This window comes from Corvus moneduloides, chromosome 3 (genome assembly GCF_009650955.1).
Source record: "Corvus moneduloides isolate bCorMon1 chromosome 3, bCorMon1.pri, whole genome shotgun sequence".
In the NCBI taxonomy this organism is placed as follows: Eukaryota; Metazoa; Chordata; class Aves; order Passeriformes; family Corvidae; genus Corvus; species Corvus moneduloides.
In genome coordinates this window covers 76369567-76394936 of record NC_045478.1, presented here as the reverse complement: position 1 = coordinate 76394936, position 25370 = coordinate 76369567, and the positions used below count along the sequence as shown (strand labels likewise).

Sequence of the window (25370 nt, the reverse complement as noted above, 5' to 3'; positions counted from 1 at the left end):
CATCTCTTTATCTTTTGGGTGCATTGCTTTTTCAAGACTTGCTTCAGTCAAATATAAGCCAGATTTTGCCTCAGGCCTTAGAACGATAGTGCCAGGATAGCATTCTGTAAGGCAGGTTAGATAAATCTGTGGTTTTCCCCTAGTCTTAAATGAACAACTTCTACAAAGCCCTAAGCACTACCTAAAAAATAGCCACATACAAGACATGCAGACATAGATCTGTTGCATTCCTAGAAAGTTTTGTGATCAGAACTGAAATCCTTCAGCTTGCACACAGTCACATGTGAATAGCAATGAATAAACCATCGAAGCCAAAAGCTATGGTTGTGCATAATTTCAGGACTGGACATGCTTACACTACTACTGTTATGAAGAAACATTTTAGCCCCTCTTTACCTGCATCTACCCAGCACAGCATTGAGGAATAAGGATCAAATGTCAGTCCATTTGGTAACCCAAGATCATCTTTAACAAGAATTCTTCTGTTTGTGCCATCCATGTATGAAGTTTCAATTTTAGGAGCTTCTCTGTTCCAGTCGGTCCAGTACAAATTTCTTAGGAAGAAGAAAAAGGCAAGAGTTAAGACAGGGACTAATCTCAAAAGATTGTTGTAATTAAGAAAATGCTAAGAACACAAAAGTAACACACAGCCACTAAGTCATTTAAATAAATAAGAAGGGCCATATTACACTTCAATACAGAAGTCAAAAAAGTGTAGTAAAAATGTAACAAATATACTTCCATTTAAAACAATAGGAGCTAGCACAGACATGAGAAGAAATGCTTTCTCTGCATTGTTTAGCTTATGATCAGGATGCCAGCCAAAAAGACCTATATTGCAACAGTTCTGAGAGCCATTCAAAATGTACATCTACATTTTGAGTTCTGCATCTCCCCTCCCATCACGTCTGCTCAAGCTAAAGCAAGAGCATTTGGCATACATTTGAGATCCATTCAAAACAATATTTTTCTGTTTGGTGTACCAAATAAGCAACACACAATGGAATCAGAGTAGTTTATCCTCAGGGGAGATCCCCAGAGAGAGCCATTAACTCTCTGATGTTTTACTATTAATAGCCATTTTTTAGTGGTGGGGTTTTTTTTCCTTGGATGTACATTCTGTGCCTGAGAATTTGCATGGCCCCTCAATGGCACCTTTGTTGTTTACTCCTTAACATGCACACGATTTACTGTAAGATGGAAGTCCCTCAGAGGGGTTCTGCATGGAGCACAGGTCTCTCCTCAGTCTGTTAAATAATCAAATAAATAAAATCGAGCTTTGCACATTATCTCTTGCCAACAAATCCATACCCTCTCACAGGATCCACGACAATTGCTCTGGGGTTCACCAAACCAGTGTCAAAAAGGATGCGACGCTGGCGCCCATCCAGCCTGGCCACTTCTATTCTATCCAGCTGCGAGTCAGTCCAGAAGATGTTGCGACCTAGGTGATCTACAGCTATCCCTTCAGGGCTTCCCAAGTCTGCAGGAGAACAGAGAAAAACACTCCTAGGCACTATATTTATTCCCAATACACTGTATCAACCTCATAAGGGTAACCTTTAACTAAGATAAGTTTTCTTCACTATTCTGGCTGAGGTTCAACAAAAGCTACTTTATACCACTTGAAAGAGGAACATGCATTTTACCTCAAAGTTTAAATACACAAAACTCTCACAAAGGCATAGAACGAAAAGTTCCATACGGAACAAACTTGCCACACACAGAAACTCTACTCGAAGGGGCAGACATAGAAAGAGCTGATAACAGAGAAATGAACAGCAGATAGTGTCAGAATCTTATTCTACCCTCCTTAGAAGGCCATAAAATGGATTTTATAACCCTTAATATTTCTCCCTCTTTAGTACTGGCATACATGGCACCCCTCTGAAAACTGAATTTATGCTAAGTTTACCTGATGCAGCAATTAAACGAAATCAAACTCTAAACACTAGAGACAATGACATTAACTGATGACAATCTAGATCTAGTTCTTTGTTTTTGCAGAGCAATTCTTCTTGGAACACATTTTAGTACTGTATGCTCACAGTTTTTCTTGGACAGTTAGTTGTTCCAAAAGCAACAGGAAATAGCAGATAATGACCTTAGTGTTTCAGCATTAGTAATTTCTAACTTGGATGCAAGATGCAGAAAAAATTTATAAAGTCTAATTCAGCCACTATGAGAATCTGCTCTGTTTTTTTTCAAGGTTCCATTGAAAAAGAGCAGGCAGGCCATGGAATGTAAGGAAGCCAAAGACAAGTAAAAAAAAAAAAAAAAAAATCAAATTCTGTTCAATTTCAGCTCCAAAAGAAAAGGAAAGAATTGTACGTGGTCACTCCATGAAAGAGGTGAAGTGACCCTTTATACCAGCTAGCTGTCGAAAAAAAGCACCTTTCAAATGCTGATCCACACACTGATGGAATGTGGCCTGTCAGCCTTCTTTTAATTCTTAAGTTTATTCACTGACAGCCATTAAACAAACAGTATGTGACACAAGCAACCTTTCTGGAGAAAAGGCATTTGGCCCAGAACATCGGGTAGGACTCTCTAGAATTTGCTACTGTGATGTTGCTGTTAATAAGAGTTGCACAATAGTGTAAGCATCCTCTGCTCTTCCACTCAAGTGGATTACATTTACCAGTTAATCTCCACACATGACATTTTAGATTTATATTAATTGCTGAAGAGGTGGAAAGGAACAAACAAGATGTATCTCATTGTTTCTGACTCACAGCTCATGCCCAGAGGAGAGGGGCGGTGGCCAAGAAAGTAAATGTTAATCAGGCATTTCTTTACTCCTCCTGAGGGCTCTTGGGCCCACTTTGACTCAGTTATACTGACTTCACATTACCAGCTTTATTTCTCTAAGTGCCTCTGTAGAGCTAAACCTGTTGTCTGCAAGAAACCACCTCACATATACTTGAGATCTTCAAGTGTTACTACTCTTGCTGATGGCAGAGTCTGCTGAGGGTGGCCTCATTTTGAGATGGTGGTGGCAACAGTCCCCAGTCTCTGGCATCAGAAGATTACTGACTAAATGGTAATGGAGGAACTCCCAGACTCTTTTAGGAAACAGAAGACAGTAGCAGGCAAAAGACTGGCTGACACTGATTCCCAGGAGCCCCTGCTCCCTGACCAGTTTCCTTGTTTCAATTACCTTATGTCCGCTATGTTAGGAGATTTATAGAAGTCTAAAGCAAATGTCCCTTCTGTGTGGTTGATAATGAGCCAGAAAACACTGTTCCACATGGAGGGAGGGGTAAGGGAATGTTTAAAGGCTTCATTAATCACCCATCTTTCCAGAGGCACAAATATGTTTCTGCTGTATTGTCATCAGGCCCGATACAGTCACAGGCTCTGTCCCTGAGGGCAGATTTGTACAGCCATGCACAGCTGATAGGACTTTAAGCAAGTACAACAGAGGAAAGCTCTCCTTCCTAACCTGCTGCCACAGCTGCAGAGCCAAGAAAGCCTCCACAGCCTATACAGCTGCAGGGATAAAGGAGAACTGGATGGGACTCCATAACTAAACAGCGTTTCTGCAATGCAGCACAACTTGGATCACAAGAGCTTTAAAAAAACTCAACCAAAAATGCAGTACATTCCACAAAAATACACATGAAATGAAGAAAGCAGCTGGAGCTCACAGGAGGAAGAAGGCAAAGATCAAAACAAAACATGAGTCTTCTGATGGGGAGATATTTTCCTATTTCATGAAATTTTAAAGTTTCAATTTTGGCATGCCTAGCAGATATCCATTTGAATGCTGAATATTCAATATTATTTTGGTCTGAATCCTTATTGAAATGCTCATTAACCTACAAAAAATGAAGTGCAACATCTCTCCCAGTCTCTTCAGGAAAAGCATACACATCCTATGCAAACAACAGAACAGAATTCATGAGATATCTTCATATATACAATGTTTTTCATAGCAGATAAAACCCATAAGGTTTCCATGTGGCATTGAAGCATCTTGAATTATCTTAAATAATCAAAGTTAGCTGAAAGCCTTCACAAAAAATTTTCCAACATTTGATACGTTGCAAGAATTTTAATGCCTACACACTCTCATTAGACAGATTTATATCCATATAAAGTTTTCAGCAATAGTAATTTCCCCCATTTTTAAAAGTGCAGATTCTGAAAAAATTCACTAATAGTGCAAAGCAAAAATCTTTTCCCTGCAGAGTTTCTAAGTTGCACAGGCACGTGCTTGCACTACAGGTTAGAGTCCCTTTCACATTAAATATTTTGGGATGAAAAAAGAAGCCTTAAAAAATACCTCAGCCATCAAGTGGTACAGAAATATGAAGCTCCATAATTGCTGGAATGGTTAGGGATGGCCTTAAGCTGTCCCTTTTTCCTTCCTAGGACAATGGTAGGATCTAAGTCACCCCCATCTATCTGCTGTCCCTAAGAGCCTGAATGGAATATCCACAAACTGACTATTCTTAACCACAAAATCCAGGCAGTGATTCTCTACACACCCAAAGAAAACTAAACCAAAGTTATTGTAGAGTTTTATAACTGGTTGATCATTTTTCTAAAGTAATTTAGTAAGTTTTTTAACAATGGATGCAAAGGATTCAAGGCAAAGGTGATCTCTTCCAGTATCTTGACTTCAACGGTGTTCTAGGATCCTGAGGGCACAAGCAACTTGTGCCTCCAGCTATTTTTGCTGTTGTTTTTTTTTAATGACACCTCCCCCAACCATTCACTTTGTTCTCTAAACTTGTCTTCCCCTTAGCCCTTTCCACTCAATAAAAGGTTTTAATATCCAAGATGCATGGGCTTGCACTTAACCCTTCTAATGAAAATGAACATGGACTGCAGTGATCAGCAGTCTTGAAGGAAAGAGTGTAAGAACAAGATATAAATGGTATAAGCACTAACTCCACAATACACTCTAGTCTAATTCTCAAATCCTTGAACAACTACAAAGGGTAAAAACCAAAAAAGGTGGCTTTACTTTCCATGTTACAACTTGAGTGGAAGTCATGGAAAAGTCACAGCTGAAATGGTTTCTAACAACTTCTCAGCTGTTTGATCCCCAAGCCAAGGAAGAGAGAGCAGGAGTTCTCTCCAACCTCCATGCTCACCAGTCCTTTCTCAGTAAAGCAGGCAGCTGACAGGCAGAGATTAGGAGAAAAAAATACTGCATATAACTGTGGAATACTCACAGCTTTTTACCGGCTAGGCTTGTAGTTCAATGCCTTAGAAAGCCTCGGGCAGCCTAGAGAGGTAGCACGGGCAATCTGGCATTTCAGTAGCTCTGAAAGTGGCAAATGGTAGCTGCAAAGCTGATATCACCAGCAGAAGCAAAGAGGGAGAAATATAGCCTTCGGTTTGCCTAATTCCTGCAATTAGAAGCTTTCAAAAAGAGACAGACTTACAGACGTTCACAGGAGGATTGCAAAGCCAAAGAGGGCAGGTCCCCTCTCGGGTCCTTCTTTTATTTGGAGAAGGGGAAAGGGGAGGACTGGGGGTGGACCTGGGGTGACCGGCCAATCAGACACTGCTAAAGAGTTTGAGTTACATTTGGTTTTGCCTGCGCTTGGAACAAAGGTGTTCAGAGCACGTGGCAGAGGCAAGTCCTGGCTTGTCTTGGGGAGGGGGAAGGGAAGCTCGGAACAGGCAGTAACATATAACAAATTCTCAGCTATCCAGCACCTACCTTGCTTGCCAGAACAAAAATCAAAGACACCCTCTGATGGTATTCCATGTTAATATATAAACACAACTCTTAGTCAGCTCAGGCAACACCTAGGAAGTACATATTACTAAATTCAAGTCTAATACCAATCCTAGGGAGTAGCAAGAGAAAGAATTTTGTGCTGTTACCTGTTTTGATTATGGTTGTTGGCTCCCCGCCATGCAGACTGGCCCTGCTGATCGAAGGGCCACTGATGTCTGTCCAATAAACCATCTTGTCCACACAGTCATAAGCAACTCCAATAACGACTTTGTCCTGTTGGACAACAAGCAAGTTAGATCAGCTTAGGATAAACAACAATTATTCATCAGCAGCACTAATTTATGGTTTTAAGTCTCAAGCCTGAAAAAAACAAAATTCTTGAGGAAAGGTGGGAAATGGGGAAGAGAGGCTGAGGAGATCATTGAGTGACAGTCATTGTCAAATATCTTAGAAAAATACTTTTAGTTAAAAGTCCCTTTTAACTAGCAGACATCATTCACCATTATTTCAACGAAGCATTGGAGGTACTAGTACTGAATAGTTTGTCTGACTTCTACGACTTCACCTTACTGTGTTACCCCTTCATGTGCTTTTTTCCTGTCATTCTTTCCCTTTAAGGGGGAATAGTGACTTCTATCAAATCTGACTTGCACTGACATCCAAGTCATGCATTATGGCTGCACTTCCTATGTAGCACCATTTGACTCAAGTTCCAGCAAAGTAAGGTTTTAAAAGAAAAGTTAGCTTAAACAAGTGCTACATAAATCACTCTGGTGGAAAGAATATTCTCAGCAACAAGAAACATTTATATGCAATTTTTCAGGCGGAAAGAAGATAGGACTGGAGTTTGAGTTTAGAGTTCAAACTCCCTCCTCCAGGCAAATCAACAAGATTTTCAGGGTAAAGCAATTGGTGTACATGGATTCCCAAGTTTATCACTGTTGCTGCTTTTGCAACACAACTTCTTAGAAAGGTGTTCCAAACCTGTGAATTAAAACAGATGGACTTATTCATCAGTGTACATTAGTTCTGTAGGTTGCAAAACAATTTAAACACCTCTAGTGTCACTTTGCAAATATACAACACAGACAACACAAAGCTAACACTGTTAGCAGAGACTGAAAGTTTCATTTTAATTGAAAGTTTCAAGGAAAAATTGCACCTTATCTCTTGGAAGTTCTTTCCTGAAGATACTTTTAATTAATTAATTGAAGCTAGGTCAAGTAAATAATGAGACTAGGTGACAAGTATTCAGAATAATGTCTCTTTCAGTCTTATTACACCATTTTTTACACAGCATTTTACTTTTTTTACATTATTGCAGCAGCACTTTACATAAGGGACAAAACCTTGATTTTGCCCTTACATCACAGCAATTTATGGTACTATTTACTGAAGTGAATCTGTGTAATTTAGCCAGTATTTGATTTACTAAATACTCAGTATAATACATATTAAAAAAAAAAGAGGTCAGCACGCTACTTGATATTGCCATCTATTATAAATACAGTAACACTGGAATGAAAACAGAAACCCTAGGCCTCAGGCAAAACAAATGAATGTGATGAAACTGCCAGTGAAAAGGGCTGGCATGTAACACAGGTGATGGAAAAGAGAGGTTCTCAGCACCAGGGATTCATTTTCTAGGGAAAAAGATCCTCAAGACGGTAGTAAGAAGCATGGGTAAAGATCTACCACCCACCGGGCCTACACACGGGGAAGGAAGCAAAAAAAAAAAGAAAGAAAAATATAAGTGTAGCCAAGAAATGCAGACAACTGACTGAAAAAAACCAGGAATAGATTAAGATTTAGAAAAAAACTTTGAGGGACCACGAATGGAAAAAAAGGCCTCTCGGAATACTGCTATTGTAGGTCTCCTAAAATTTTATACCAGAGTCAGAAAGTCAGTAGAAGTGTGAATAGAGACGAGTTTATATTAAGAGCTGCTGGAGGCATGTGAGATTAGATTTTGTGTTGCGAGCTATGTGAGCCATTCTCTAAAGGGAAATAATTATTTTTTCTACAAGTTAGGTTTAAGATTTTTCACTAGTCAGGTCAGGAATTTCCAGTGACAAATTGATGGCATACTGAAATTTTAATGAAGAGTAAAAATTGAGTTTTCAACTTAAATTATCAATGTGTGTAGACAAACAGTGGCATTCACTTTTGTCAGGAATCTTCTAAAAAATAAGGACTGAGTATACTAAGTTACTTACTGGGATATGCAAGAGTGCTTTTGCACCATTTTTCTTCATATTGTTTCCCTCTAGTGGAACATGTTCGATTTTACCACTTTGGGCAAAGAGCAAGTGCGTTCCTGGCGGCACAGGTACCGTATCTGGTCGAACAGAGGGCCCAATAACAACAGGAGGAGCAGCTGTGCTCAGGCCTGGTTAACGGAGAAGGAAACAGATGGGGAAAAAATTAGCTAGTACAGCACAACAAGGCTCTTTATTATTTGCAGAGACAATTACAGTCAGACTTCTTAGAAGGAAACAGCCCTATAAGCAGACACTAATAACTATAATCAGATGCAGAAAGCTTCTGAAATTTTCCCCTTGTCTGACAGAGAAGGAGCAACTGACATAATAGGTCTTTTCATGTTTGGCTCTGTAATTGCTCTTTCCTTCAAATGTTTAGAAAAATCTGTCTTATTTTGCAGCTGAAGTGAGGAAGATGTAGGAAGGAACATCCTTCATTTCCTGAGGCAAGTCAGCTATTACAGCTCCCAGAGGGAGAGACTATCTGGGCTTCTCACTGTTTCAAGGCAAGGAAGAAACTAGAAGACATTCTCCTTATTCAGAAGCTTACCACAGCTGTCCAGATGCCCTGGCTGAAGGAAAAGTGTGTGTTGGAGTCACTGAAGGGCGTGAGACATACTGCCACTGGGACAGCAGAAATCTTCACTGCTCCAAGTCAGTGCTGTATCTCAGGGAAGGACTAAGCCCCATATTTGGGAGACAGTGCACTTGGGTAGAGAGATACCCACAAGAAATATCTGCTTCAGCCACTTACATGGTGGTTGAACTCCTGGACCGCTTCTGGTGCCATCAATCTCATTTCCATCCCTATCCACACACCAACAATATCCACTGGTAGAATGGCACTGAGTGGGTAGGTAATTCCCATGCTCATCACACTGGGGAATGAAGTGACCAACTCTCACATCCCTTGGGAAGAAAGCACCTCCACTGCCAAGAGCTACTTCTCGTTCATGCTGGCATTTGGTCTTTTCTACTTCTGGGGAAAAAAACCAAGAGAACAAAACAAACCCCAGTGAATATTTCTGTCTTAGCTAATAACTACAGTCCATTAACAGTTAACATATGCTGACCACCTACACACAAGAATTCTTACCTCTAGTGGAACATGACACTGTTACAAACCTTGAAGGCATATGACTTCAGAACAGCTGCAATGAGTCTGCCCTATGTAAGTGTGATGCATTTGCCTTAAACTTATTTTATCTTTCACTGTCTAGTTTAAAAGAGAACAAACAGATCCTCTGCATCTTCCTTCATTGAAGGGTCATAAACAGAAGCTGGAAAACACAGTTGTTCTCCTTGAGGCAGATGAACAAGAACATTCTGTCTGACTTTTGAACCTGATGTCTACTCATTGGCAATTATCCATGGGCCTTAAAATGTGACAAATTAGACAGACCCTACAGTGGCTGAAGGTTTTTTTGTAATGCTAAAAAGTCGAGATTCCCTTCAAAGCCACAAGAGAATACCACAACATGAGGCAGAGGCCAAATTTTCTACAGATCTTAGGAAGTGAAGCAGCTCATTACTATGATGTATATTAGGTTTTTAAAGTTCAGTTATGAAGTTTGAGCACTCATTTGATTCTTGTGTATCTAAGAAAGGAATTGCAGACACAAGTTGTCTACTCCCTGGTGAAGCACAGAGAAACACAACATGCACATTGGCTACACCACATGCATATATACTACTGTAGGAACAGTAATATATATATATTCTTTCCTACAGAGGAAAGAAACTTTTCAGATTATCAGGATATTCAGGGATCTGTCTCTTTATGTTTCAATTTTACAAAATAGTCTGAACTAAAATATACACCTTCTTATTATATTATCTATTATGCAGTAGAGAAAGTCATCTGGATCAATATATCTTCTAGAAGCCAAACAACATTATGAAATTGAAAGAATACAGTAAAAATAATGTATTTCCTTCTCCAGACAAAGAAATATGGCTTTGTTTTACCATACACTTGAGATCCCTGGGAGAGAAAGCTGTAATTATAGGAGAGTATGTTTTCCCTGTCAATGATTTCCACAGACATTTAGAAATATTTAGCACAAACTGTCTGCTGAAGAGTCTTTAACATTACACTTCCATTTAGTCCTTTCCTTGTTTTTACATTGCCTGGTGGACAGCATTAGTTTTGTGTGGCTCAGACTAGACCAACCCCAGCCAAGCAAAAAGATAATCCCATGCATCTACAGACTGTTGTGGTGTAAATCACACAAAATCAAAAAATAAATAATTTTATTATTATCTAAACTAGTTATGCAAGCAAAAGCTTTGGACAAGTTTCCTGCACCTGGACATAATTAGAGGAATATAAATGACTGGAGAACAGCTCTATGAACAACTGGAATACTTGGCATCAGTTTTAATGTGGGTGGTGGAGAGCCTTGAATCAACCTACAAAATCAGGCCCTGTGGGAAAGCTTCCATTATCTGTGTCAAATTTTGTTTTCATGTATTCAGTGTACTGTGCAGCATGCAGGTAAAAGAAATGTTGATTCCAGGAAACAGATGGTTTCGCCACAGTTTTTTTTGAATTCTAAACTCTCATTGTGTGCACTGCTCACGGGAGAAAGCAGGGGGAACACAGAGTATTGGTAAACTACCCCCGCCCCCCCATTTTTGTCCAGTGGAGAAAAAAATTCATAATTGTATTCCTATCAGCTTTGAGAGACACTATTAACTCCTCAGTACGATATAAAAAACAAAGCTAGAAGCTGATCCTTTTCTTCTTCCCAACTCATAAAATTAGGGTATATACCAACAGGTTACAATTTTTCAATCAATATTCTATATGAATTATGGAAAAGAGGGTGTATACACTCCCAGACAGGACCCAGTGATTACACATAAAATATATTAGTGTTATCGGTAACTTGAAATAACAGTATCTGTTCTAATTTCAAGACAATATTCACATTAATATCTTCAGATTTTATACAGGAATTCTGATTGTATTTTTGAAGAGAACTTATCTCACAATGATCAAGACCAGTCTCACAAATGGTCTGCTTATGCAGTCAGCAACACTAAAGTCAAGAGACTTGTCAAACAAAATTTTCAAAATTAGTATAATTTCTATAAGGCAGAGCATATGATTGGTTCTTTATAAAAACCCATCAATGCTGAAATTTTACCTGCATAAAAGTATTTGCAAATACCCTATTGTCACTCATTTTTAGGAATAATTGTGTATTTTACTACTTCTTTGCTCATGAAAATCCGTTATATTACTGATCACTTTATTAACAGTATCAAGTACAATAAGTAATCTATGTTAAACAGACATTCTGAAAAGAAATAAATCCAGTGTTGCCATGTTCATCTGTGCTGACTCAATCACTTTAACCTGTCTTTCAACATTTTGTTTTGACTCCCTAATATGAATTTAACCAATATTAAAGCTTATAAACCAAACAAGTCACTAAACTAAAGGACAGTTCAACCAAGCACTTGGAATCCATTCTCCATTTTTTTCTCCTTATCTCTGAATCATGACCAGGATTACTATGCTTACAGTTTAGAGGCACCTGAAGAACCGTGAGCTGAAACCCAGTACAGTGTTGTAGCCTATGCAACAATGAAGGCACAATAATCCTGGATACAGATGACAGTGGGTTGGGATAAATAGTCTGCTTACACTGCTTATACTGCCATACCTTTTACTCACTGAGGTTAAGAGAAGATGCTCTGATTTTGCAAGTTTTAAATTGCATTAATTAACTCTCTGAAATTAGTCTAGCTATGACAATGGGATTGAAAGATGAGATTGACACAACAAATAAAGCACATTTCTTGCCTTGATGAGCTAACAGCACAATTTAGATGAAAAGGGTAACAAGAAATGGCACATATTTAGGTAGTACAAGGGCTACTTTGTAAGCCAGCATCCAGACACAAACCTAAGAGCCAGTAAATTTCCTTCATTACAGCAGCCTAAATGTGGTTTCTTAGTGATCCTGCCTTCAACATAAATACTGCAATATTTCATCCAGTCAAGACTCTTCAAAGATACAGAACAATTAACATTATGAGAGTCCTCTGATCTCATGATTGGCAAGAAGCAGAAGTCCATTAAATACAACTGGTAGTGCCAAGAGCAAATAACATCTACCTGCTGTAACAGTGCTGTTACATCTACTACTGCACCTGATTGTAGCAAATGGAAAACAAGCCGTGCCTATTTCAAGTCTCCATATCCAGGGATAACTAGCCCTGATTTTCAGGAGGTTCTTACCATTCTTGAAAACCACATTTCAAAGCCAAGGTAAATGATCATGTCAATGATGATAAAAATTATATACACCAGGATTAGTTCATTCTGCCAGAGATGAAACAACAAGTAAAGGCAGGACCTAGGTAATCTTTGGTGGTGAAAGAAAACAGGGGTGACATCAGCCTTTCATTAACAGCAGGATCAAGTCACAGTATTTTTCAGTGTATGCATTTAAACGTTACTGACCAGCACTTGCCATAAAATTAAGTAAAACCCCTCCTCACTGGGTTTTGGTGCAGTTGATGCTTAACTGCTGAAGGTAATACTCTGACCTAATAGCTTTGTGTTTTCCTAGGGTGCTCTACTTATGCCCACAGGGCAGCATCATTTTTGAAACTAAGCACTTAATTTGGCAAATGATTAAAAACTGAAAGAAATAATCTGAGTCAGTAGTCAAATGTCATGAAGCAGTGGTATCTTTAGTAAATTCCCATATTACCTTAGTCTTGATTTTAAATTTCCTTATTAAGAAATTTAATTCCGTCATTTGGATTCCAGAGGAAGATACACAACTATAGGTTGCATCATTTGTGGAAGTGAAACAGACCACAAAACACGAGAAGGACAGGATGTAAATGTAAAGTTACACTTCTTCGAATACCCTGTGTAGACAAGCCTCTAAAGATAAGTCTATCTTTGAAACTACAACCCAAAAAAGCTATCAGCAGATCACAGCTCAGTTCTGTAGGGGTTGTGAGAGGATGTAAATAAGAATTCAGCATATACACAGGGAATATACAGGCATTGAGAAGAATATGAGGCTGGGCAGATGATTCAAGAAGTACTGTGTCCAGCTCTGGCAACCACAGTTCAAAAGAACAGTGAAAAATTGAATGAGTGTACAGAAAAATGCTCCTAAGATAGAAGCTGTAGAGCAGAACAGAGATCAAAAGTGCGATGAAGAATTTGTGTCCTGTGGAACAGAGTACAAGTCAGACTAGATACACAGAATGGTGCATCCTGAACTTCAGCGAAATATATGTCCTCCTTCAGAAGAATCAATTCATATTTGATGTGTTTTAAACTTTTTTTTTTCCCCAGTTGATTCATGAATTACCAGTAGCAATCTGGAATTTAAAAGTCACTGAAATATATTATGGAATTTGTAAAAATGAAAATGGAAGTAGCATGAATATAGAAATATGAGATGAAAACCATACATGTATACGTTTATCACATACGTGAAGAAAGAAACAGAATGGAGAAAAAACCAAACTAAAGCCATATACAAATATTCAAGGTATTTTTAGTCATGGAGGAATGCTCTCGTAGCAACACTGCAGAAAATGATTTATGGACTTCTCTTAAAAATGATGGAAGCTGAGTAAAAGGATGAGAAGCTGAGATGTACGGACTTCTCTTCTTCAAAGACTTATAGTGACATTTTTAATTTCTGTCCTCAGATGCTGGAGAAAAAAAAAAAATTAAAAACCCAAATGAAAACGCTTCCCTTTTTTCCTTCATTTTCCTTTGTAACTCCTCACTTACAGTTTAGTCCTGGTAAGTGTGTTTCTCATGTGAAACCAGTTGCACACAGATGATCAGAGAATAGCTCTTAAGAGTTCCTAGCTCCAAGAATCTAGGCTTGTTTCTGTTTAGTAAACAGTGTCTGGGGTCTGTAGGGGTAGAAACACTCAGACATCTGGTTTTTTTGAAATGGAAAAATGAAGCGTGAGGAAATAATGAAGTACAGACTTTCTTAATAGCTGGGAGCAGCAGGACATTCCAACATCATTAACTCTTTCATTATCCTGCTGGCCCACTCCTACAGACATTCCCTGTGTGTGACTCAAATCCATTTTTCTTGTGAGTCTACTTGTTTCAAGAGTTGCCTTTGAGATTTAACAGTAGGTTTCACATAATAATAAAGACACCAAACAAGCAAGTAATTTAACACATGGGTTGGAACAGAGAACAGGAAAAAGAACTGAGTATTTGGGTGAATGAAACTTTCCATGCTGTTAACAACCAGGAAAAACTTCAGTTACTACACTGAAGCTTACTAGATCAAAACCTCAGCGGGTAAAAAGGGGAAGAAAGGGTCTCTAATTAGAGCTGAATACAATACAGACTCCTCTGCAATCTCCATTCCAAAGCAACTCACTTTACAAATCGGGTGCTAGAGTAAACTAAATTACTTTTGGGAGGTTTCAGAAAGTATAGTGTATTTCTGTCTCCTGGCAATGATTAACTGATGGATCTATCCATTCTAGAGGCACTAAAGCTGTAGCAACAGATGACACCCCAAGGGCAGTTATTGTTCTATTAACTCTAAGAAGGGAGCAGTCGCTAAATTGTAAACATTGCCATTGCTGCAGACTGGCTGAGCAACAGATACTTTGCATTTCAGTCACAATTCAGCAAAAGTGAGACTTCTTATCTATACAGATTGTTTTTCTGCTCAGAACATTTAATGAGCAGAGATAATTGGTACAAGTGTTTCTAAAAGCCTGTCTTTTACTGCTAATACAAAACAGTATTAAAAAAAATCAGTGAGGCATATATGAAGACTAACAAAACCTGGCAGATCTGTACCCACTAAAACAGTAGATACAAAACTCTTAAGAATATCTTAAAAATATTTTGTTACTACTGTTAATATTGTGACACGGAAAAATCCCCGTTCAAGACAAAATTGTGTTGAGTACAGAAAGTGAAGAAGTGTACAGGATAAGTAGGAAATAAAGTTACTACCAAATAATACCGTCTGCTTATCAGTTTAGGAGACACACTAACCACTGCATAAGAAAAGGTGTTAAGAATAACACAAAAAAAAAACCCAATTAAGTATATCATCACATATACTCAGAAGAAATTGTGTCCTTGTAATAAAGCTAATTGGTTGATTTCAAATATCAGTCTACCAAACCACCCGTTTCATCTACAAAGGGCATGTGGAAAACATGAAAGCAATGTTTTTGCCTCTATAATTCTGCCTGAGGAACTGGAAACTTTAAGGTTTGATTTGCTTCAAATTATTCACATCAATTTTCTCCTCTAGGAAAAATAATTCTGTTTTTAGCAGCTGGATAGTTAGCTAAATATTTTGACAGAAGTCATAAACACCAGGTAGTTCTTCATTCTTCTGGCACTAAAATGAAAATACACATGGGTGATCATGCATGAAATGTTAGTTAAAAATTATATTAAAAGACTGACAAAGAGGCAAAAGCTAGGCCTCAGAATTAAACACTTCAAAACCTCCTACAATTTCCCTATGATATAAAAATCTACAAGCACTGGGTGATTTCACATGACATGTTACTGTGCACATGGTGAAGTGCCATGTAAATATGATCTAAAAATAGAAACAACTTTGTGATTTTTTTTCTTTCCTCTGTACAATCCTTTGCCTTTTGGTTTTAAAAACCGAGCATCCAATTGTGGGGGGGAAAAAAAGTTAGAAATTCAGAATTAGGAAATATAGAGGCAAGATAAAAATATTTAAGTTTCAGGTAGTAATATCATGCCACACAGACAAGCACTTTTATGCAAGTATGTCCATTATTAAAAAAACCAAAAACAACCCAAGCAAAACCTCCAAACCCTTTCTTTCCTTTTGGCCCTAGAATATTCTTGCTACTCTTGTCTGCACAGTTTAAGTTTCAGTCTGTTGAGAAATGCCCAACAGCAAGAATCCTAGGGGCAAGAAGAATTGGGTTTGAATAGACTGAGAAGGTAGGCTTTATTTCCTGGATGAAAGCATTCACCATTCTACAAAACCTGAGTGCTGACCCATAGGTTTGCCATGCCGTGGAATTAAAGTAAAACAAAAATGCTACTTTGTGCTCCAATGTTCCTTTCTTTCTTTTTTTTTTTTTTAAGCATATCTTCAAGATGAGTTTTATACTTCAAGCCTCAAAGTACAATAGAGAAACAGAAGTGTGAGGGTAAAGAACTTTCTCCTGAATAGAGAATAACAGGATAAATACAGAAACAAGTAAGTGCCAGCTAGAAACTGTAGTCTTTCTAGACCACAGGCTGTATGTGGCATGTAGGCATCTAGATCACACTGCAGACAACAGCCTCATGACTTGGGTCTCATTTTTCACTTTTCTCCTGTAAGTATTGCATTCATTTGAATTGCCAACAATTCCTGATGTTTTATGGTATGTAGTTACCAGGTATGCAAACCAAATCACCCCCACGATCAAACCTTTACACAAGGCAACTTCAAAAGATAGTATCAGCTTGGGACTGAAAACTGCTGAGGATAGAACAACCAAAACGTAAAATGGGACATTGAACAGGATATCATGAAAATGTGATAGCAGTCAAGATACAAGTTTTGACAAAAGCTTGGTAAAGTCCTAAACTTGAAAGACTCAAGAAGAATAGAGACACCAGTGTGTCAGTAGACACTTTGTTTCAGAAGGGAACCAAATTAAGATATATATCCTCCAAATCCCAAATTATATTTCTGGTCCAACTTTCAAGAACTATAGAATTTTACCTCCTAACACACATCGGAAACCATCCCCACGATAACCTGCCTTACAGTGGCAGCTGAAGGACCCAGGAGTGTTGTAGCAGAAAGCATCTGGATGACAGTGGCCCTGTTGACATTCATCTACATCTGTAAAAGAAAAGATCAATCTCAGGTGACTGATGGACAAATCAGAGTGATGAAATAAAGTACAAACCTGCTGCATTTTCAGGCTCCTATTTTAGGGTATCTGATTAGACACACAGACAGCTCTTTGGAAGTATGTCTAGTACAGAAATGCAAAGGAGGAAAAAAAAGGGGAGGGGCGGGGGGGGAAGCATGCCTGTATTTTAGGTTCTGTATCTCAGCATTCTCCTATTCCAAAGGGTAATAGACATTATTAACTCGCACAGTATTTTAGACATATATGTCCATATTTCCCAAAGAAAGTGCTTAACATAGCGAGAGAAATAGGATTTGGCTAGCCCTGTTTACAACATGTAGTTAGGTAAAGCTGCTCTCCCACTGCACTCAGACTGACATGAAACAGAATGTAAATTTTTTTACGTAGTCTGAGCATTTTGTGTCACCACCTTAGTAATCTAAATCAATACAGTGCAGACAGTTGCAGCAGACAAAGGTCTGCAGCTGCAACTACTGCAATTTGTGCATTTATCTCATCTTGGACCTTCTACAGACCAAATATTAAAGCGTGAATTCAAAAGTGAGGGGAGGAAAAGAGGAATGCTTAATTAAAAATCCTGCCTGAGGGATTTAAACTATGAAATTTCCTACTTGAAATGACAACTAAGTCATGACAAGGAGACGGCAAAGACCAGCCCAGCTGTGCAGTGAAGAGTATAAAAGCCCCACAATAAATGTTGCTACCCACCCTCGCAGGCATGCCCATCTCCAGAGAAGCCAGGGAGGCAGGTGCAGATGTAGGCAGACCCTCCGGTGTACACACACTGAGCACGCTGAGGAATGTCACAGTTGTGTGTGCCCGTCTGGCAGTGGTTTACCACATACTCGACAGCTGCAGGTTAAATGTGCAAGAGAGGAGATGAAAATCTGAACTTTCCTTGACAAAGTCTAAGCCTCAGAGTAAGTTCATATGAGAGAACAACATCTGTGAAAGATTACAGAAGAGAAAGGAAACAAGGAACTGAGGGTTTTTTACTCTGGGGGTTGGGATTTTTTTTTTCCCTGAAATCTCTCCTCTCACTGGTGTTAGATCTTATTAGTGTTTTACAATGAATTGATTGTCCTCAGCACCTCACAGGTGCTTGTTAATATAGAATGGGGCAGAAAGGCTACCATAGTGACAGATCCTAATATCCATACCAGCTTTGTTTATGAAAAGGAGTCCTGAATGAAGAAATGTAAGGCATCTCACAGAGCTACCTCACATGTTAGCTAAGTGGCCAGTTCACTGCACTGGGAATTATTCAGATGACCTGCTACACTAACCTAGCACTGACCCAGGGCTGCTGTCACTTGGCAATACATAGGAGCTGTGACTCACTCAGTGGGAGATAAACACATTTGTCAACTACTGGAGAGATCTGGAACCAGACCCTGCAGCTTTTCATAACTCTCTCATGCTGACAGCAGTGACTCTGAAGGCACTGCACTACTTTGCACACAAATTGTTTCAGGAAGCTGCTGGAGCTCTGCCTATGCTTGCCTGTTATGTCAGAGAACAGGAAAGGAAGCCATGGTACTTGAAATAGGAAGTGGTAAAATACTACAAAAATTTTGGGCCACAAAAATAGGGTGTCCAGTGTGTACATCTAGGAACAGACTTCCAGCTGCTGTAACAGAGGCTGCTGTAACACTGAGGCTCTCTTTACACAGTTTTTATAAGGAGTTGACAGAGGGCCAAGACAAGACTCTACAACCTTCCTTTCATCACAGTACACAGACAGAAACTACCACAGTGTCAGCAGGGAAATAACAAAAATCTTCTATCAGAGCCATATCTGAAAACACTCATTTTTTCTGTTTCTCTGGAGGAAATGACATCATTGTTAGAATCATTAATACTTTTGTTTGATGGAGTAAGTTTTAGATGAAAAAATAATTCATTAAGAACAGCATTATAAATGCGTAAGGTAAGAGTTGGAGCTCAAAGAAAGTCCCCAAGTCCTCCGGTTTCTCATCCAACAAATAGGAGAACAGGATTTATTTACAACCCTCTACTAAAGCTACCCAGTGAATCACACAGCTGGTATGAAAAAAAAAGGCAGTTCCATAAAAGCTGAGTCAGAGCTGTTATCCCTGAGCAACTTGCAAAAGCACAGAGAGTTGCTATTGCCCCTTCTGGGGTTCAAATTGTCTGTAGGTTATAAAACCTTCTACTGTGAAAAGATTACCATGATATTTATTTTCAATCTGTTGGGAAACTAGAGTCTATCTTCCCTCTCTTCAGCCTTAAAAATGCAATTTGGTTTTGGTTGAAGGAAGGGATCAAACTGAAACCCTTCAAGCTGGGCAAGGAATTACTTAGCACTTGCTAAAAGGAGAACATCAGCTTCATGGGAAAGTGGTAGAGTGAAGCTGGTGAGGTCATGGCTGGAGGGAAGAATGTTCTCTTTCAGGTCCAAGTCACAGAAGTGCAGTGTTGGACACAACAGAAGGAACATAAAGCTGCTCTTCCACATCTCACCCTATCCCTTCCAGTGGCCTGGGTAGAAGAAGCTGCTTTTTCTGCCTGTTCTGCAACAAAGGGAGACTTAGGGTTCACTGTGACTTAGGGAACAGACATGAATTGTAATTCCTACTGGAGCAGACAAATTTGCCTTGTGATGGAGTGTAATACACAGCATGCAAAGCCACAAATTCAGAGAAAGTAATGCAACTCTGCTGTAAGATGAAGGCTCCGCAGTCTTAGCTGAAGAACAGTCTTGGCTATAATGAGCAACAACCTGGATGCATTAGCTGATCAAAGCATAACTAAGCTTCCACCACAACAGCAGTTGTAGTAACAACAGAAGCAAAAAGTCCTCAACTGTTATCGCTTATTTCCAAAAAAAAGAGGAACTTCCAGCCATACTGCAAGTGTATGGCTTCCAGCCATACTGGAAGAGTGTGTATACATTTTGTTGGTACAGAATTACTGTCAGGTTGCAAAGATAAAAATTCTAACAAAAAAAATCCAATCTCTATCCTATCCTGACAGCTGCAGCTCTAGAAGTAGAGTCATTACTCCTCTTATCTGTTATTTGTCATTATCCCTCTTCTATCTACCATTTGTGGATTCCTTTTTCCAAAAAGAATTTCTACAACTTGAGTGAAAAACAGGGCAAACAGGAAAAAGATAGTCCTTGTTAGGACAACCGTAGTCTAGCAAATATAGATTAACTCAGGCTTCCTCCAGAAAAAAGTTTTTAAATTACAGAAAAATAAACTAGTTCAGTGACAATTTCTGAATTTGATATGTAATGGTTCATTTAAAATCAACTAAAGAGCCAAATTGCAAAGATTTTAACAGTCAAATGATCTGCAGCTACAATTCCTTTTCATCATGATAAATTATCACTTCAGAATAAGTCTGCAGTGGCCAAGACACACTGATTTAGAACTGTGCACTATCTTGTCCAAGGGATGAATCTGTAACTAAAATCTCATCTGTTAAGTTGAACTCTAGATTAGACATAAGAAACAAAACACAAACCCTCAAAAAGCCAAAAGCACAGCACTTAGAAAACACAGAAAAAACCAGTAATCACAAGCTGCAGCACAAACTCCTGAATTCCACTCACAATAGAAGTCAGCACAGATTGGGAAGCACTGATTTCTGTCTCTGCTAGACACATCAGACCCCAAAGGCTGGTGGGCAATGCTTTTAAGAAACATGAAACTCACCAACACAAGTCCGCCCATCTGCCGCAAACTGGTATCCCTCGACACACTCGCAGCGGTAGGTTCCCGGCTGGTTGTTGCAGTCTGCATTGGTGCCACACAGCCCTGGCTGCTCTGAGCACTCATCAATATCTAGGATATTAAAAGGATTTTGGTTATTACAAAGATGCATTTGATATGCATGCCAGAAAACCAGAAACTGGGGAACTCCTGACTAATAGCAGTCTTCTGCACTTAGGCCACAGCTTGGACAGACCATACCTCCTAAGAGATATTAATAACCTGAAAATAAGTTTTGAGGTAACTGTGCCCTCAGCTAATCCGCACCAAAAAGAAGAAAACAAACCAGAAGAAGCTCTATCATGGAATAATAACGGGAAGGCACAGAAAATTGGAGAAGAAAGAGGAGCCAAAAAAATTGCCGCCTTAAGTGATCAGAAGCAATGATAACTACTGGGGGAGCATGAACTCCAGGAAAGGCTTCCCATTTCATTATCCATATACATCTCTAATCCACTGCTGCACAACTCACAGCACTAGAGGACTGGAAGGGACAGTGTGATCCTGTTGTTTTCATTTGCAAGTTGATTAAAGGGTTGGAGTGGAAAAAGAGTTGTGCTTTGGGTTTAAAAAAACCCCAAAACTTGGTTAGGTAATAGGGATGACATATTTCATTAACACCCACTTTCACTGCTTTAAAACAAGTATTAGACCTGTGATTTGATTACAAGGCAAAACCCAAATACACTAAGAATACAGAGCTAGACAGAACGGGGAAATACAAGTCTTCTTGAACAGAAAAGGGTTTTCAAAGCAGATCATGAAAAAGATTATTTCAATGACTTGCACAATGACTCTGTCCGCATGTGCATTTCCTATTTCTCATCTCCCCTGAGAACCTTTAAACTAGTTGACTCATTTTAACCAGAACTTGCATTATAGTAGGTTTCTCACAACTAAGTTCCCACATGTTTTATAAAAAGACAAACTGGGTGGGAAAGATGTTTTGCAAGCTAGGAAAACATACTCTTCCAGACAGTCAAACTTGCTTACTTTGATTATTGAGATACATCAGGTAGCCCAGCAACCCTCTAACCTTAAAACCAGCCTCTCAGGGCAGTTCATTTTGCTGGAATGGCTAATCCTGAAGGTCAATATACCACAAGGAAAATAAGTTCTACATGAGCTTTCGTTTCGCAACAAATGGAAGCCTTCTGATACCGTAGCAAACGTTTCCATCTCCACGGAAGCCAATTGAACATTCACAGAGGAAACGATTTCCAGTTCCTGGACGGCACACGGCGTTGGTGTCACAGTTATGAGTACCAGTGTAGCAAGGATTCCGGTTAATATCTGCAGAACCATCTGGCAAGAGAGACCACATTTAGCCTTGATGACTCTGTCCAAGTAATAGCCCCCAGTTAAGGCCCAGAAGGAGGTTGCTTGTAATGCACATTAAACAAGGAAACATACTTTTGCATCAGGAAGAAAGGGACTTGCAGGTGGATAAGCAGGACACCAATCTTAGATATGTATTTAATAGCACCAGTATTCCTTGTTACTTGTACAAAGGACTACTGAGCTCAAAAAGAACCCCAAAAACCTCTCTGAAGAGCAAGACAGAAAGAAAATTCATCTTCCAGCCACTGACACTAGACTCAAAACATGATTCTTAACAGCTTGGTTTATTCATTTTAATTAGCAGAACTTTATTTTGTAACAAACAAAAGTGAGCACAGTCTGTTTTTATACTCATCTGGTGTGCATTTTCAAATTGTCTCTTTGCTTTCTTTCTGATGTTAGTGCAAGCTTGGATAGCTCATCCAAAAAAACACCTTTCATAAGCAGCCTACAATTCAAAGATAAAATGCCATGTTTCAAGATAAATTATAGAAACTCATCCATAGTAAATCGTATTCCACTCTTTTGCTCTCTTCTCTGACGATGCCAAAAAAAAAATTAATAGAGGAACTACAAATTAGGTAAACACCATACTCCACGCATACAAGTGGGAATAGATTCAAGGTGGTATATTGAGAGTATTTCAAGGAATTAGACAAAAACCCCAGTGAATTTCAAGAACAGAGCATCACTTAAATACTCTTTCTCAAGTAAAAATACAAATTCTCAACAGTTCCATTTCTCTTCTTCACTGGTGGATCTGGACTGCTGCTACCTAATGAAATTAATTAATCTTCTTAACAACCAGCTAGGACAGGCTATAAAAAATGGCTGACTGTTCTTAATTACTCACAAAAGAGAAAAAGCAAAATTTGCAATGGATACATACCACTGATGGGGCCGATGGAATTGCTCATGGCGTATCGCAGGATCTGCTCGTCTCTGTTGTACAGGACAAACACACTGTCCACTGAGAGCTGTTGAGTAGCAGGAGTAGAATAGTGGGAGTCATCATGGATGCACTCATCAAAGGAGATGGTCTGGCGCCACTGATAGGCACCCGTGTACGTAGAAGCAACTCCATCCCTTTCTGGCTCTGTCACTGTGTACTCCCTCGAGGAGGATGAAGTGATCACTGCAACATGACAGCAAACAGACTGATCAGAGCAGAGATCAAAAGCTCTCTGTCAAATGCTATCTGTAGACTTGGGATGCAGTTTGTGTAGTGCAAATAGGAATGTCAAAGGCAAGATGCTATAAAAATGGATGTATTTCCATGCAAAGGAATAAGCACTTGAGCACACTTACTCTGTTCTCAGGTATCACAGCTTTGAGAAATGAGTAATTTCATTTATTTTGACATGTTTTAAAAATTTAACTTTGTGGGTTTCCAAGTAACGAAAGGAAAATTCAACTCAGCAAACTCAGAGGTTCTTTAGGTGGATTTATATAACACATCTCCAAGATAAGGACAAGAGCCACCTCACCAGCCTAAACTACACCCACTTTTAGTTCATTGTAGGCTATTAGCCTTGGATTTTAACAGAGCCCTGAAGAAGCTGCATGTCTGAGAGCTCCTGTATGCTCCACAACAGTTTTCTATATTGGGAAAAATTGTGAACAAAACTCTTCAAGAAAAATATCTGGGCTTGTGGATCCTCCCACCAACAGAGAGGTCCTCAGAACACCACTATTCTTTGTTTGGATACCAGAACACACCTGTATCACTCCACTTGCAACAGCTGGCAAAATCTGGATTTCTGCTAAGTAGGAATCCATTAGATACGCCATGGGGCAGTAGAATAGCAGCTGTTTGAGTCCTGGTAAATCAAATCGGGCCTGAACGACACCTCCCTCCAGCCTGACTTTACCTCCATGGGAACAGCATTTCTGCCACGTAGGCAACTGTTCTATAGAGCAGATGCTGCCCAAACTCTGAAGTTGTTCAGCGCAAAGCAGAAGCTTCCTGCTGCTTCCACTTCCTCCTCCTCCCAGTCCTTAACAACAGGCAAAGCACGAGGGGGTTCATCACTGGCCACCAAACCCAGACATTAGTGAATACAAGGCCATGATGATGCCACTACACCATTTTCAGCTATCTCTAGCAACCAAAAGTGCACCCTTGGAGCAAAGCGCAGTCTCTCCAGTATTCATGTGCACCAAAGGCTGCTTCCTCTGTACTGCTCTTTGGCACCTGGGCTGGCTGGCCAGCAGCAACACTCCAACCTCACTTCTTTTCTTTCTGGTTTGAAACACCCATAATTTCATCCAGGAAGAGGAAAGCAAAATAAGTAAGCAAAACAAGATTGCCCTGTAAATAGAGAATGAAGAATGGTTCTCTCAGGAAACCTAGGATCTGTGATAAAGGAATTGAGAGAGAGGAGAGAGAAGTATTGAAGAGACAATGTAGGAAATTGATAAGGGAATTAAGAGGTTCCTAATTTTCCAGTCAGTTGTTCAAATCCAGCTCAAATAATACTGATAAATGCTTGCAGAGTCATTGTAATGCAGTTTACATGAGACATAGTGGTAAATAATTGGTTTAGTCTGAGACAAGATCAAAGCTCACTTAATGACATTACCACAAAATTATATACACAGTACAGCTCCTACTAAAGGGCTGTGGACCTACAGAAAAAAACGTAGCAACTTGAACACTGCCATCAACAGCATAAAAACAAGGCCAACAAAAAGGGGAATCGAGAGTGTTTTTCAAACATCAGTTCAGAGAAAGTTAAACTTGTATTTTTTCAATGAAAAGATTAGAAATACTTTCATTGTCCCACTCAAAATCCGCCTTCTTTTGAAATCTTTTCCTAAGAGGCAAAAAGCAACTTTCTATAAGTCAAAGGGTCTAAATACACTTGCTAAAAAAGGAATAAAATAATGTTTTTCATATTGTCTTAGTCTCTGCTTTGTGCACATTCTTATAATTTAATTCTTATGAAACCTTACCAGAACTGGACGTGTGGTAGAGTTCGGTGTATGGCTCTATATGGACTGAGGAACCAGATGGGATCTCAGGTATTCTGCCCTCCATTTCTGTGCTGATAGTAAGGTGACCATGCTCATCAATGCCACTAAATTTCTGCTTTACTACCAGCTTCTCATTGTTGCGGAGAAAAGTTACTTCTGTTTGCCGTGTAAACTCGCCACCTAAAGAAAAAGAATTAGTTAAACACTAAACTAAATAGAGGTTTCTGATTCCTTCTATTCCAAATATTGTTTCTAGTAGATAAAATATAAATTACCATTGTTGGCAAGTTTTGATTTAGCGCAATTGCTAATGTCTTGTGTTTCTAATGAAATAATTTTCAGAGATATACTGATAATATACTTGGATATTGCAAGAAAATTTTTTTAAGCAGCGAACATGATAAATAACAAATAAACCAGAGGGAGCAGGGTTAAATTAAATTTAAAAAG

At 39.1% G+C, this 25370-nt stretch overlaps 1 protein-coding gene across 1 annotated transcript in view; it reads right to left on the bottom strand.

The window, feature by feature from the left end:
• NID1 (nidogen 1) overlaps window positions 1-25370 on the bottom strand; it is a 43764-nt gene that overhangs the window by 5731 nt on the left and 12663 nt on the right. The window contains exons 7-17 of the mRNA XM_032102259.1: window positions 24900-25100; window positions 22834-23079; window positions 21765-21908; window positions 20547-20675; window positions 17572-17715; window positions 16707-16829; window positions 8717-8941; window positions 7918-8090; window positions 5848-5974; window positions 1312-1483; window positions 397-554 (exon numbers count right to left, since the gene is read on the bottom strand). Coding sequence (XP_031958150.1) covers window positions 397-554; window positions 1312-1483; window positions 5848-5974; window positions 7918-8090; window positions 8717-8941; window positions 16707-16829; window positions 17572-17715; window positions 20547-20675; window positions 21765-21908; window positions 22834-23079; window positions 24900-25100 — 1842 coding nt within the window. The remainder of the gene's footprint in view (window positions 1-396; window positions 555-1311; window positions 1484-5847; window positions 5975-7917; window positions 8091-8716; window positions 8942-16706; window positions 16830-17571; window positions 17716-20546; window positions 20676-21764; window positions 21909-22833; window positions 23080-24899; window positions 25101-25370) is intronic.